At 44.8% G+C, this 16,190-nt stretch overlaps 1 protein-coding gene across 1 annotated transcript in view; it reads left to right on the top strand.

Moving 5' to 3' along the window:
* The window catches only part of rbm20 (RNA binding motif protein 20), a 231,325-nt gene that overhangs the window by 192,028 nt on the left and 23,107 nt on the right, over positions 1-16,190 (top strand). The window contains exons 10-11 of the mRNA XM_068053005.1: positions 2,912-3,013; positions 11,877-12,531. Of these exons, the coding sequence (XP_067909106.1) occupies positions 2,912-3,013; positions 11,877-12,531 (757 nt within the window). The remainder of the gene's footprint in view (positions 1-2,911; positions 3,014-11,876; positions 12,532-16,190) is intronic.

Genomic DNA, 16,190 nt, shown 5'->3' with positions numbered 1-16,190 from the left:
AATCAGGGGAGAGGGAGATGGGGTCAATTGGGGGGGTAGGAAAGGTTGATTGGGTGTGGGGCGAGGGAGTTTGATGCTGGGTTGGTCAGCGGGGGAGCGTCGATCGGAGGGGAGTGATAATGGGGGGAGGTAAGCAGGGTGATCTCGAGGAGCTGGTGATCCCAGGATCTCAGGGCATAGGTCAGAAGTCTTGGTGGCGAGAGGTCAGGTGAGAATTGAAGGCCTGGGGGTAGGGATCGGAGGCCTAGCAGGGGAATCGGGGACTTGGGAAGGAGCTCACATGTCTGGAAAAAGGATTTGAGGCTTAGCAAGTCAGGGCCAAAGGCCTGGGGTGGGGAAGATTGGGAACCCTGAAGGGGTGATGGTGGGAAGTTGGAGGCCTCAATGGTTGGGGGGGAACGAGGTCGGAGGGGTTGGGGGAAGGTACACGATCATGGGAGTTTGCCCAGGCAGACCTGCCAGATGCAGCAGCCCGCGCCTGGGTGCAGCTGCCTTGTTTCCAAAGCTTGGGAAACCCAGCTGTCCACAGTTAAATTAAATTAAGTCAACGAGGCTAGGAATCTTATTATAATATTTAAAGTGCCAACCCTCCTCTTTGGTGCGGGTTGGTTGTCTGCCCATCTTTCCACCTCTGTTAAAGCCGGACGTGGGCGGGTTGGAGGCAGGATTGGATTCTGATTTTTAAGACTTTAAACCTACCACCCTTCCCCACCCACCCAACATAAACACGTCCATTTTATGCAATTTAAAATTTCCCCTTAGTTTCTGCTGATCTGGTGCATAACTAATGTGTAATAGACAAAACTATTACACTATAAAAATTACTAAATCCTCTGAATATTATTCTTAACCTCAACACATATCTACAAGTTTTAAATATAAGAATAACTGAACTCATTTGCCTTCTATAGTTACAGTGCTCACCAATAATGAGTTACAATTTTTTTGTCTATTTTCCAAAAACACCACATTATTATAGAAAACCTTTTGTGCCCATCAGGTTGAAAGAAGATAACAGGGGAAATGGAAACCCCTTCCCATGGTACCTTTCCATGCAAGTGCAAGAGATACAACACCTGTCCTTTAACCTCCTCTTCTCATCGTTCAAGGCCCTAAACACATTTCCCAGCTGTAACAGTGATTAACATGTACTTCTTTCAATTTAGTATACTGTATTCGCTGCTCACAATGTGCTCTACTCTATATTGTGGAGATCAAATGCAGATTAGGTGACCGCTTTGTGGATTGCTTCCTTTCAGTCCACGAGCATGACTCTGAGCTTCTGGACGCCTGTCATTTTAATTTTCCACCCTGCTCTCACGCTGCCCTCTTCTTGGCCTCCTTCAGTGTTCCAATGAAGCTCAATGTAAGATCGAGTAACAGCACCTCATCTTTCAACTGGCACTTCACAGCTTTCCAGATTGGACATTAAGTTCAACTATTTCAGACAGTAATCTTTGCTGCCATTTTGTGTCCTTTTTCATTGCAGGTTTTGGTTTTACTCTCGTTTTTCTCTTGTTTTTGCTTTCAGACAGCAGCTGTTCATCATTATGCCATTCACACATTCTCTAGAAACATCTTTTGTATCTTTACTTGTCCCATTACCACTTCCTTTGGCCTTGCACCACCAACTCTTGTCACTTAATCTCTCCTGTCTTCCATCCTATCACAGACCTTCCCTTTTGTCCTTTTTCCCACCTTCACCACCCCCCCCCCCCCCCCACCCCCCACTCACTTACTTAAAACCTATTACACCTCTAACTTTTCCAAGTTCTGATGAAAGGTCATCGACCTGAAATGTTGGGCAGAATTTCCGAGCCCCATCAAGTTTGGGAATGGAGGCAGATAGGGCCTGAAATACTGTCACCAGGTGGTGTGCTTGTTTCTCAACCCTGTTCCTGGTGTTGGCCATTTTCACCGAGGTGGGTTTGGGGCCCGGCAGGGCTACCCGCCCTCATGAGGTGGATAGCTAATTAGGCTCACTAAGATATTTTCCAGTTGGCCTCCAGTTTCCTGATGCAACAGAGGGCAGTTCAACTGCCTGGAGGTGGGCACCCAGCAGCAGGCTGTGATGCCAGCACTCCAGGTAGGCCTGCAGGCCCTCCCTGCCTGCCTGGGTGGGTGTACAGCCAAAGGGCACACTGTAGAGGGATTACGCCCCCTCCCCCTTACCCCCGCCGACAGTGGTGGCTTGGCTGCTTTTCTACTTCTTATTTGAATTTTTTAAAAAGTTGGTGAGAGGGCACCTTCAGTTACTTACCCTTCGCTGCAGGCTGCTGCTCCACTCAAGTTGGAAGGCCTCTGATTAACCCTCCAGCTTCAAGAACCCCCCCCCCTGCTGCCTATAATTGGGCAGGGAACCTGAATCCATGCCAATTAGGGTGACATTCCCCCAATCAAAATCCCGGGTCACTGATTACTTTCCCTGGGGGCATGATCAGAACCCAGAAACAGTCCTCACTCTTGTTTCCCACTCCTGAACTGAGAATTCAACCCATTAACTCTGTTTCTCTCTCTGCAGATGCTGGTTGACCTGCTGAGTATTTCCAGCATTTTCTGTTTTTAAATAGAAACCTTTCCTGTTTCAGACACCCAGTGTCCACGCACATCAGACATTCCTGGATCAAGGACAATGTAGTTAGATGCAGAACAAAACTTCTCTTTCCCTTTGCCAATAATATCCCTCAGCCCCAACCTCAGTCGCATGTTTTTTTCCCCCATTTCCTATACCAATCATTCTGTGGCACTTGTGAGCTGTGTGTCCAAGAACAAGGTTGAGATGAACAACATTCATTTTGTGCAGCTCTCTTACAAACAACAGATGGATGAGAGTCATTTACTCTTGGCATATATTGTATTCTTGGTCCATTCAAGACACAGTACTTCAAAATCTCTCTTATTATGATTGCAGGATAATGAAGAAGGTGGTCAGTGTTCTAGGAAACAGCTCTCATCAACTTGCAGCAGCAGAGGATCACCAGAACCAGAAATAGAAAGAATAACAAAGGAACAGGTATTTTTTTTTTTAGAGATACAGCACTGAAACAGGCCCTTCGGCCCACCGAGTCTGTGCCGACCATCAACCACCCATTTATACTAATCCTACACTAATTCCATATTCCTACCTCATCCCCACCTGTCCCTATGTTTCCCTACCACCTACCTATACTAGGGGCAATTGCTAATGGCCAATTTACCTATCAACCGGCAAGTCTTTGGCATGTGGGAGGAAACTGGAGCACCCAGAGGAAACCCACACAGACACAGGGAGAACTTGCAAACTCCACACAGGCAGTACCCAGAATTGAACCCGGGTCGCTGGAGCTGTGAGACTGCGGTGCTAACCACTGCGCCAGGGGTTGCTTCACTGGTTAGCCATGTAACAAGATTCAGTAAACAGTGAGGTGGTATGCTGAGGCAGTGTGCCGCGTTCTAATGCACAATGTTGTTGAGCATTAGGACATGAGATCATGCCCATTATTCCCCAGGTTCCTGATCTCAGCTGGGAAGAAATTACCAGGGACCAGGCCGTTTCATGCAGAAGGGTTGAGAAAATTACAGATCAAGTCCGCCTGTGGTGGAATATAATGCCAGCCCCTTTTTTGAGCTATCCTGGATCAGGCATACTGCTGAGATGATCACTCTCAACTTAAGGTTGAGAAAGACAGATCCTAAAGACACTGAATGGGTCTGAAGGACTGAACTAACTCTGCCTAAAGGAAAGGAAACAGCTGAGATTATTACTGTCCGCCAGGTAGCCTTAATGACAAGTTTCAGCCAGATTATAATAACCTGGATATTATGAGGGTCTGGGAATCTCTCCTCTGTAATGTATTTCCCCACCAAAGAGTGTACAGAGACAGGTTTACGAGTTAGTGACACTGAAGACTGTGTGAGACAATATATAATTTCAAAATTATATAAAAGTTTATGAAAGAACTAAACACGCAATTCACAGTTGGTGAGACAGTCAATCGCAATGTTAATAGTTCTAGGAAAAGATAGAAAGTGCAATCTTGTTTCTCGTAGAGAATCTATTTTTAAATCCAGATGTTGTTACAGTAAAATATTGTAGGTTTTTTTTTTCATTTGTTCATGGGATGTGGGCGTTGCTGGCTAGGCCAACATTTATTGCCCATCTTAAATTGCCCTTGAGAAGGTGGTAGTGAGCTGCCTTCTTGAACCGCAGCAGTCCTTGGGGTGTAGGTACACCCACAGTGCTGTTAGGAAGGGAGTTTCAGGATTTTGACCCAACAACAGTGAAGGAACAGCGATATAGTTCCAAGTCAGGATGGTGTGTGGCTTGGAGGGGAACTTGCAGGTGGTGGTATTCCCATGCATCTGCTGCCCTTGTCCTTCTAGATCATAGAGGTTGCGGATTTGGAAGGTGCTATTGAAGGAATCGTGGTAGGTTGCTGCAGTGCAATCTTGTAGATGGTTCACACTGCTGCCACTGTGCATCGGTGGTGAAGGGAGTGAATGTTGAAGGTGGTGGATGGTGTGCCAATCAAGTGGGCTGCTTTGTCCTGGATGGTGTTCAGCTTCTTGAGTGTTATTGGAGCTGCTCCCATCCAGGCAAGTGGAGAGTATTCCATCACACTCCTGACTTGTGCCTTGTAGATGGTGTACAGGCTTTGGGGAGTCAGGAGGTGAGTTACTCGCCACAGAATTCCCAGCCTCTGACCTGCTCTTGTAGCCACAGTATTTATGTGGCTGGTCCAGTTCAGTTTCTGGTCAATGGTAACCCCAGGATGTTGATAGTGTGGGATTCAGCGATAGTAGTGCCATTGAACATCAAGGGGAGATGGTTAGATTCTCTCATGTTTGAGATGGTCATTGCCTGGCACTTGTGTGGCACGAATGTTACATTTCACACTTGGATGTTGTCCAGGTCTTGCTGCATCTGGACATGGGCTGCTTCAGTATCTGAGGAGTCATGAATGGTGCTGAACATTGTGCAATCATCAGCGAAGATCCCCACTTCTGACCTTATGATGGAGGGAAGGTCATTGATGAAGCAGCCGAAGATGGTTGGGCCTAGGACACTACCCTGAGAAACTCCTGCAGTGATGTCCAGGGACTGAGATTATTGACCTCCATAAACCACAACCATCTTCTTTTGTGCTAGGTATGACTCCAACCAGTGGAGAGTTTTCCCCTGATTCCCATTGACTCCAGTTTTGCTAGGGCTCCTGGTTGCATACTTGGTCAAATGCTGCCTTGATGTCAAGGGCAGTCACTCTCACTTCACCTGTGGAGTTCAGCTCTTTTGTCCATGTTTGGACAAAGGCTGAAATGAGGTCAGGAACTGAGTGGCCCTGGAGGAACACAAACTGAGCGTCAAAGAGCAGGTTATTGCTGAGGAAGTGCTGCTTGATAGCACTGATGGCGACCCCTTCCATCAATTTGCTGATGATCGAGAGTAGACTGATTGGGCGGTAATTGTGTCTGTAATTGCTTTTTGTATACAGGACATACTTGGGCAATTTTCCACATTGCCAGGTAGATGCCAGTGTTGTAGCTGTACTGGAACAGCTTGGCTAGGGGCATGGTTAGTTCTGGAGCACAAGTCTTCAGTACTATTGCCAGAATGTTGTCAGGGCCCATCGTCTTTGCAGTATCCAGTGTCTTTAGCCTTTTCTGGATGTCATGTGGAGTGAATTGGATTGGCTGACGACTGGCATCTGTGATGCTGGGGACCTCAGAAGGAGGGCGAGATAGATCATCCACTCGACACTTCTGGCTGAAGATGGATGCAAATGCTTCAGCCTTGTATTTTGCACTGATGTGCTGGGCTCCCCCATAGTTGAGGATGGGGATATTTGTGGAGCCACTTCCTCCTGTTAGTTGTTTAATTGTCCACCACCATTCATGACTGGATGTGATAGGACAGAGCTTAGATGTGATTGTTGGTTGTGGGATAACGTAGCCTTGTCTATCATATGCTGCTTCTGCTGTTTGGCATGCAAATAGTCCTGTTTTGTAGCTTCAGCAGGCTGACACCTCATTTTGAGGTATGCCTGGTGCTGCTCCTGGCATACCCTCCTGCACTCTTCATTGAACCAGGGTTGGTCCCCAGCTTGATGGTAATAGTAGAGTGGGGAATATGCCGGGCCATGAGGTTACAGATTGTGGTTGAATACAATTCTGCTGCTGCTGATGGCCCACAGCGCCTCACAGATGCCCAGTTTTGCATTGCTAGATCTGTTCGAAATCTATCCCATTTAGCACAGTGGGAGTGCCACACAACGTGACAGTGGGTAACCTCAATGCAAAGACAGGATTTCATCTCCACAACGACTGTGCGGTGGTCACTCCTACCAATATTGTTGTGGACAGATACATCTGCAACAGATAGATTGGTGAAGATGAGGTCAAGTAAGTTTTTCCCTCCCCACCTGCCGCAGATCCAGTCTAGCAGTTATGTCCTTCAGGACTCAGCCAGCTCGGTCAGTCGTGGTGCTACTGAGCCACTCTTGGTGATGGACACTGAAGTTCCCCAACCAGAGTACATTTTGTGTCCTTGCTATCCTTAGTGCTTCTTCCAATTGGTGTTCAACATGGAGAAGCACTGATTCATCAGTCAAGGTGGGGGGTGGGGGGGGGGGGGGTAGGTGGTAATCAGCAGGAGGTTTGCTTGCCCATGTCTGACCTGATGCCATGAGACTTCATGGGGTCTGGAGTCAATGTTGAGGACTCCCAAGGCAACTTCATCCCAACTGTTGCTTGACTAGTCTGTGGGGCAGCTTTCCCAACTTTGGCACAAGCCTCCAGATATTAGTAAGGAGGACTTTGCAGGGTCGACAGGGCTGGGTTTGCTGTTGTCGTTTCCGGTGCCTCGGTCGATGCCGGGTGGTCCATCGTGTTTCATTCCTTTTCTTACACTTTGTAGCAGTTTAATACAACTCAGTGGCTTGCTAGGCCATTTCAGAGGGCATGTAAAAGTCAACCACATTGCTGTGGGTTTGGAGTCACATGTAGGCCAGACCAGGTCAGGATAGTGGATTTCCTTCCCTAAAGGACATTAGTGAACCAGATGGGTTTTTACAACAATCGACAATGGTTTCATGGTTGCCAGTAGACTAGCTTTTTTTAAATTCGAGATTTATTAATTGAATTTAAATTTCACCATCTGCTGTGGTGGTATTCAAACCCATGTCCCCAGAGCATTAGCCTAGGCATTGGATTACTAGTCCAGTGACATTACCACTGCCTCCTCATGGATATCTATCAATTATTAAAGTAATATTTACCTGAAATCCCTGAGTAAAAGACTACAGAGTAAGAGAGATACCACTATCCCAGTTAAGGGGAGAATTATCAGCACCTTACTCCAATAGTCATACCTTTACCATGAGAGATGCTGGAGTGAGTCCAACGAATCTAAAAATCCAATGTGTGCTCCCAATATTTGTATTGTTTTTTAAGTTGCATAACTTCTTACATATGGGGGTGTTACCTCAACTGTGAGTAAGTTTGTCCCCCTTTATTTCCCAAATAAGGCTGCATAATTGTTAATTTCTAGATAAGGTTCATCCTCTTTGATTCCTAAGAAATGTTGTATAATTATTAATTTCTAGGTAAGGTATCTTTGATAGTTAATAAAGCCAAGCTGTGAGCCTCGTAATGGTCACTTTTCCATTAGTTATCTAACAGTGTTTCAAGATTATAATTCACTTTTTGGGTTTGGTTAGCTTTGTCAAAAATTCAGTTGGCTGTGGTTTACAGCTAATAGCATAAAACCATCTTATCAAATATTATACTGTGGTAGTTTTCATGACAATTTGAAAAACTGTGTTATCAATGTTTTACAATGTGGTGAGGTTCGTGACATTAGCAGCGAATCCCTCTTATCAGAAGCTGCCTTTTATGGTTCTACAATGAGGCAAGCTTTTTCCTCAGAGGCTCATATCCATTTAATATATTAGAGATGAACATTTTTAACCTTTTAGGAAGATGAACCCTTTAAAAAAAATGTTAATACCTCATTCACAGGAAAATTACTCTTTTAACCTTATAACCCCGCATTATGGCCAGATTCCTTCACACACCCAGGCTGGTGTTGTTCATCTCTAGTCTGGAGAACAAGAGCAACTTTAGCAGATGTCTAACAGCGAGCGGTTTGCCTGTCCTCATGGTTCAGTCAAAGCACGTGAACCAGAAATATAAAGGGGAGAGAATATAAAATGAGGAAGTTTTGAAGAAAAGGAGCTGTACAGTTTGTGTTCTTAAACAAAATTGATGTTATCAATAGATAATTGTTTTTTTTTGCATAATTGAGGATGGTCAAATTACTACTGAGAGACAATAATGTGAGGAAACCTTTGATCACCAACATGACTGGATGCATTTATAGCTCCAGGGCAGCCTGTGAGATATGACAGACAAATGTAGGCCACTCTTTTTAAGTACAAAAAAGTTTAAGTTCAGGTCTATATGCATGTTATTTCCCCCCTAGAGATGGGGCACAATTTTGGGGGTTATCTATATGTAAGAATAGACAATGGGCTGAATTTTACAGACCCCCCCCCCCCCAACGTCGGGGGTCGTGACGATAGGGGGGGGGAGGGAGGGCGAAAAATGCCTCCAGCAGAGGCCCGCCACGGGCCTTGACGCTGGGAAGGCCCAGTCCGATATTGCCGGCAGCGGTGGGGCCTCGTGGCGGCCTGCCCCCACCCACCCCCGACACTCAGCGACGGGAGCCAAATTTAAATATGCTAATTAATTTAAATGAAGGAATAAATTACTTTCTCGCTCCCGCCGACTGTCCCGTTGCAATATTGGTGCTGGTGGCCGGCACTCCCACGCTTTCAGATCCCCAGTCCGGGAAACCGAGGTGGAGCAATGGTGGGCAGGGGGGAGCAGGTAAGTTTCTCAGTGCGGGAGGGGGGAGAGCGGGGTCAAAATAATATCATTGGTTTAGGGGATGGTGGGAAGGGTTAGAGTTTAAAGTTTATGTACTTGGTGGGGGGGTGAAGGTCAGGTGGACAAGGAAGTGTTTCAGGGAGGGGGGAAGAGACAAATAATTAATTGCATGGTTATTGGGTGGATGGAAGAGGGGCAAATTAAATGTTTTAAAATATTTTGGTAACCTCTTTCTTTAAATATTTAAATTGAATGGAAGGGCTTGAAGCCCTTTAAAAATGGCGTCAGCGCCTGCGCAAAGGCTGCAGACTACATTGCCGAGGACAGACAGCCCGCCCCCTCCATGTCATCGGGGTGGGCGGTCTGCCCCGACTATTTAAATGAGCCGCCACACTGAATATTGCGGTGGCTCTGCAACATGCGGTCCACACAGGCAGACCGCCATTTTTCTTATCCACTGCTGATTACAGCGGCGGAAGTATAAATTCCAGCCCAATATGTGAGTTGATACAAATTCTATTTATACCATACAACTATTTAAATGTTAATCATATTCAGATTCTTATGATAGTATAAAAAGTTAAACAAATGCATTTCCTAGATCACATTTTGCAGAAACTACATACTAATGTTCAAAATAAACAAAAAAAATCTCAAATACTTTGTTTAATTTATTGTGAATTCAATGTTAGCAGCTGTTTTATTAGGCCACAAGAGACGTATTTCTATGGCTATCCTTTGGATATTTTTGAAGGTGAGATTTATTTTTTCTCTCATCCTTTGGAATTGGAAATATCCTCGCAAAGGAGAAATTTGCTGGGCTACGGAGAAAGAGCAGAGGAGTGGAATTAATGATGTAACTCTTTCAAAGAGCCGGCGCAGACAGATGGGCTGAATGGCCTGCTTCTGAGATGTTTGATTCTATGATTTTTTTTCTATGATTCTCTAGTCTTCCTACACCATAAACTGTGCTTGACTAAGTGGATCTCCAGGTCACCTACTGCCAGACCTCCACCATGGCCGCTCTGATACGGGTCTCTATTGGTGTGAGAATGCAACTTGGGGATGATTACCCTTCACCCTGAAGTAGCACCTGGCCTCCAATGGAGCTGAGATCAGAAACTCAATGTACGGAGAATCATGGAGCGATAGGACTTGATAGTGTATTAGTGCTCTGTTACGGCCAGATGAGGAAAGGGTCTCAGGCTCCTCTCTTGGCCCCTTTCTTGGTTTGGCCGTAACAGGGTTTAACTTCTAAAATGCAGTGTTTTTAGCTTAACCCCTCAGTGAGTCCTTGCTCACTGCTTTCTAATTGTAATTGTAACTGAACCAACCAGACAGGTTTTCTCAGGTTTAAACAAGAAAGATGTAAGTTTATTAACCTTATCACTTTAACTCGGTTAAAATTACTAAACTACGTGAAGCAACCATGTTATCACGCATACTAAATAAAAACACACACAAATAGATACAGAGTGGGAGAAAGAATTAAAGGGGGAGGTTTAAATTGGAATGGCAATAAATAGAATTCAGTTACTGTCTTTTGGTTTGGATGTAAAGTCCTTGGTTGGAGTTGAGGTCTTGCAGTTCTCGCTGGACCCCAGTGCACACATTCAAACTTGCTTCTATGGTACCAGAAGATTGAAGAGGTCTTCTGTCTTGAGGCTTAAGCTGCTTCCATGGGTCCCTGAGATTTTGCTTGAGAGAGAGACAGGGAGAGAGAACTTCCTTCTCTTTGGTCTTCAAATTGCAGCCTGCTCCAAACTTTTCTGTGAGGCACAATTCAAACAGTTCCCAGTCTGGCCAGCAGGTAAGTCATGTGACCATCTCTGTGTTTGAAACAGCATCTTCTGCGAGTGTTGTTGATTCTCAAAGATCTCTGGTCACACTTGGTGGGGTGTGAAGCTCTGGCTCTTAACAGACAAAGAAGGTTGATTATCATGATTGCCCAGACCAATCTTGTTCATTGAATCAGTGAGCACTTCCATTGTCTCTCTATTCAACTGGCTGTCAGAATGCAAATGTGCAGCCATGTTTCAACTGTCCAAATATGTGGTATTTTTAAAACAAGTTCTGCGCAATGTCCAGCAAAAGGGTTCAAGTAATGAAATGACAAAATGAATATGTTTCAATTTGGCAGGCATAGTTTCCATCACAGCTCCAGTATGTTGGGCTGCATTTTTACAGCTCGCCACCGACCTTGGCAGCGAGCTTCAAAAACAGCGCGGCGCACACGTGAGATGTGTCATTGTTGGGGACATGGAGCGGACAGAACGCCTGACATGGTGACTTAGATGGGGCAGGTGCTCCATCCCTGGCAACGGCATCCGGCCCCACTGCGCAGGCGCTGACGCCATTTTTAAAGGGCTTCAGGCCATTCCGAGGCATTTAAATTTTTAAAGGCACAGTTTTTCAAAAATTACAATTAAAATTTTATTCAAAGTTCCAATCCCCTCTCCCAATGACTAATCAGTTTATTAATTGCCCTCTCCCCCAAAAAACTTTTCTTCCAATCACTAACATTCCCCCCCAAACTTTAGTAACTTTACCTTCAACCCGTTCCCACCATCCCCTCAACCAATAGGAAGAGTTTTCCCGCTCCCGTCCCGCCCTGACAATGTCACTCCTCCCCCCTCCCCACCAGTGTGCCACCTCAGATCTCTGAACAGAGATCGGAAGGCACGGTAGTTCAGGCAACTGGCCGGAATATTGACATGGGATGGCCGTCGCGACAAGGTAAGTAATTATGCATTCATTAAAATTTATTTAAATATTTAAATTAAGTTGTCATCACCGAGAGGCGAGGGGGCTGCTGCGAGGCCCCACCCCCAGTAAAATGGGGTGGGGCCTTCTCAGCGCAGGGAGCGCGGTGGGCCTCTCCCGGAAGTATTTTCCAGGCTCCCCTGCCACGTCCCCCGTGTCGGGGGGCTAGTAAAATCCAGCCCACTATGTTTCTTGGCTTGACCTTTACATTTAATAATATCTTTGCTAAAATTCACATTCTTGTACAGAGCTCAACTTGGGAAAGTGGAAGTGAAGCTGAAGGAGAAGTATGGTATTCTGGCAGCATGGAGGATTTTGTGACTGTGGATGAGGTGGGAGAAGAGGAAGAACATTTAATGGAGATACAGCTAGAGATAGCTGAGATCAAGGAGAGTGGCTGCATTCAAACCGAACAGGATGGAAACATGGAAACAAGCAAAGACGATCTCATAACAAAAGAGACAATTGCTGACTGTGAACACCCCAGTGACAATCATCGTAGCACTTCACCTGAGGAGCTAAGACCAATGAGTCCAACTGCTTCTCCAGGCAGTGACCGGTTCAGAACAGAATCTGCGAGTCATTCTCAAATAACATCCAATTCGATGAATGAAATTGAACAGAATCTGAGAATTAATGATAAGCAACCAGACAGTCCTGTGCTTTGTAAAAACTGTGAAATGGACAAAGTGTTAAGTGACAGTGAATCCATTGGGTATTTGAATGCAGAGAACCAGTGCACATCTAGTGTGTCTTATGAAACTGATGCGAAGTTGCACCAGAAACACTTCTCAGAAGAAATACTAGAAACTCAGAGAACTGATGAATCAGTGCCAAGCTTCAGCAGCAGAAGTCCAGAAACTGTTGAACTCAAGAAAGATTCTTCAGAAGCATTTAGTAAAGGTACATGAAGTCAATTTCTCTTACCTGAATTTTGTATCTAGCTTTTTGATTATAGTACTTTTGTTCCACTCAAAAATATTGTATTTATTTAGCAAACAAAACTTGTTCTTGCTACATTCCCGTAGTTCTGGGTTATAAAATTTAGTATATGTTGTATAACATTTAATATTTGAGCATCCTGAATGCTACTGATGTTGGCACAGTAAGTACAATGCCAGATTATTGAACCTTTCATTGCAAATCTAATTGTCTGAATCCCAGTCTTGGGATTTACATTTGTAAGGACGAAGGCCTAGATTTCAGAGTCAGTGGAGAAGCGAAGGCATTCGCCGCTGACCTCGAAGAAAGCTGCCACAAAGATCTAACGATCTGTGTGGTGTAGTTTCCCCTTTTCCAACATTGGTTTGAATCTGGCACCAAGACAAGGCATCCAGCAACAGTGATGTCATCAAGCAGGGTAAGCAGCCAATCACATTGAAGTACTCTCATAAACCGCAAACTAGGAAGTAAAAAGCATTGATTGTCCTTCACTCTTAATTACATTTTACAGAAGGTGACATAAATAATTAGGACATAAATATGGGATTAAGAAAAAAGCAGAAATATCAGAAAAAAAGTTTTAAAATTATTTTAAAAATAAGTGGATTCTTTTTATCATAATGGAGAAATTTGACATTCCACAAATATAAAATTAGTTTTTCAGGGCCACTGAGGCTGTTCAGCAGTAATTATGAACTTAGTATGTCATTAAAAATCCAGTTACACCTCATTCAACAAAATATCTTTTTTTTCAAGGGTTTTTACTGTGAGACTAACATAAAAGGGCAACTTCTTGTCAAATCTATGATTATTAATTGATTGCATTCTGGGGAGACTTCAGGCAGACTCAGGCTGAAACACTGTACACAGCCTTGGCACCCTATTTGACCCTGGGGTGAGCTTCCAACCCCATATCCTTCTCAGGACCAAAACTGGTAGCTTCCACCTCTCGAACTTTGCTCACCTCTGTCCCAAATCATCCCATCTTCAACTGAAACCATCATCCATACCTTGGTCACATTTAGAATGGCTATTCGAATGCTGTCCTGGCCAGCCTCTCTTAAACTTAAGCTGTTCCAATAATTTGAAGCTAATAACCTATCCTGCAACAAATCCTGCTCACTTTCCTTGAGTTATGTTGGCACCAGATTCCCACACTCCCCGGTTCTTATGATAATTACTTTAAATCTATGCCCTCTGGTTATCGACCCATATGAAACAGTTTCTCTTTATTTACTCTATCTAAACCCTTGATGATTTTCTCCTTTGGCTTGGCAACCATTTTTTTCCTTCTGTCTCTTTGAAGTCATTGGAGAATTTTTTTTAACGTTAAAGGCGCTATACCAATGCAAGGTGATTTTATTGACAATGACAATGTAATAATTGGGCAGAACTAGCTGGAACTAGAATCAAATCAAAAATGTAAAATGGAGTTCGAAAACTAATAGGACTTGATGGGCTGGATTTTACAGGTCCCCCCAACGTCGGGGATTGTGGCGGGTGTGGGGGGTGCCAGAAAATGTCTCCGGGAGAGGCATTTACATAATTTAAAAAATGCAAATTGATGAATTAATAACTTACCCGCTCCTCCCGCCCGTCCAGCTCCGATATTCCTGCCGGTGGCCGGCATTCCGTGCCTTCGGATCTCCATTTGGAGATCCAATGCAGGACACTGGTAGGGATTGGGGAGCAGGTAAGTATTTCATTACAGGAGAGGGGGAGCGGGGTCAAACTAATATGGTTGGTGTAGGAGACGGTGTGAAGGGTTAAAGATAAAAGTTGTGAACTTTGTTGGGGGGAAGGTCAGGTACACAAGATGAGTATTTTGGGGGGGAAGAGGGCAAGGAATGAAGTGTATGGTTACTGGGGGTGTGGGAAAGGGGCTAGAAACATTTATTTAATTATTAAAATTAAATTTAAAATTCCTATATCTTTAAATATGTAAACGAAATGGAAGGGCTTGAAGCCCTTTAAAAATGGCACCAGCGACTGCGCAATGGTGCCTGACCCTGTTGCCAGGGATAGACCGCCCGCCCCTCCATATCATCGGGGGACGGGGCTATCCGCCCCAGTCATTTAAATGAGCTGCCGCGTTTAATATCGCGGCGGCTCCACAACGAGTGGTCCACACGTGCGGACCACCATAGTTTATGGCCAGCGGCAGCAATGTAAAATCCAGGCCAATGTATATGAAGCTGTTTTCATCCTTAAATGAATTGTTCCTTTATTATTCAATCTTTGATTTTAATGACCCTGAAGTCCAATTCAGCATAAGAACAATGCAGTGTTAAAGATCCCCGCTAGATATAGGCTTCCTCTATATTGTTTGATGGACATCTAAAAATTTCAATAGAATCTGACACATTTTACACTTTTCATCAGCTTAATTCCACATTTTGTAGACAATTGTACTTTCTGTTTATTTTGTAACACGTTTTTTATTCATTCATGGGATGTGGGCATCGCTGGTAATGCCAGCATTTATTGGCCATCCCTAATTGCCCTTGAAAAGGTGGTGGTGAGCTGCCTTCCTGAACCGCTGCAGTCTGTGTGGTGTAGGTGCACCCACAGTACTGTTAGGAAGGAAGTTCCAGGATTTTGACCCAGAGACGATAAAGGCGAGGCAATATACCTCCAAGTCAGGATATTGTTTGGCTTAGCAGGGACCTTGGAGGTGGTGATGATTCCATATGTCTGCTGCCCTTGTCCTTCTGCGTGGTAGAGGTTGCAGGTTTGCTGAAGAAGCCCTGATGAGTTGCTGCTGTGCATCTTGTAGATGGTACGCACTACAACCACGGTGCATTGGTGATGGAGAGAGTGAATGGTTAAGATGGTGGATAGGGCGCTGATCAAGCGGGATAATTTGTCCTGCATGATGTTAAATGTCTTAAGTATTGTTGGAGGTGCACTCGTCCAGGCAAGTGGAGAGTATTCCATCACGCTCCTGATTTGTGCCTTGTAGGTGCTGAAAAGGCTTTGCTGAGTCAGGAGGTGAGTCACATGCTGCAAAATACCCACCCCCTGATCAGCTCTTGGAGCTACAGTATTTATGTGGCTTGTCCATTTATTTCCTCCAGGATATTGATGGTGAGGGATTCGACATTGGTAATGCTGTTGAATTTCACGGGGGGCTGTTTAGACACTCTCTTGCTGGGGGTGATCATTGCCTGGCACTTATGTGGCACGAATGTTACTTGCCACTTCATTATCTGAGGAATTGCAAATGGAACTGAACACTGTGAAATCATCAGCAAATTCCCCACATCTGACCCCATGATGGATGGAAGGTCATTGATGAAGCAGCTGAAGTTGGTTGGGCCTAGGACACTTCCCTGAGGAACTCCTACAGCAATATTCTGAGGCTGAGATGATTGGCCTCCAACAACCACAATCATCTTCCTTTGTGCTAGGTATGGCTTCAACTGGTAGAAAGTTTTCCCCTTGATTCCCATTGACTTCAATTTTATAAGGGTTCCTTGATGCCTCACTCGGTCAAATGCTGCCTTGCTGCCAAGGGTAATCACTATCACCTCTAGAATTCAGTTCTTTTATCCATATTTGTACCAAGGTTGTAATGAGGTCTGGAGCTGAGTGGCCCTGGTGAAACCCAAACTATGCAT

The sequence above is a fragment of the Heterodontus francisci genome, chromosome 20, assembly GCF_036365525.1.
Source record: "Heterodontus francisci isolate sHetFra1 chromosome 20, sHetFra1.hap1, whole genome shotgun sequence".
Taxonomy (NCBI): Eukaryota; Metazoa; Chordata; class Chondrichthyes; order Heterodontiformes; family Heterodontidae; genus Heterodontus; species Heterodontus francisci.
The sequence above is the reverse complement of the archived record's forward strand: the minus strand, read 5'-3'. Positions and strand labels throughout refer to the sequence as shown.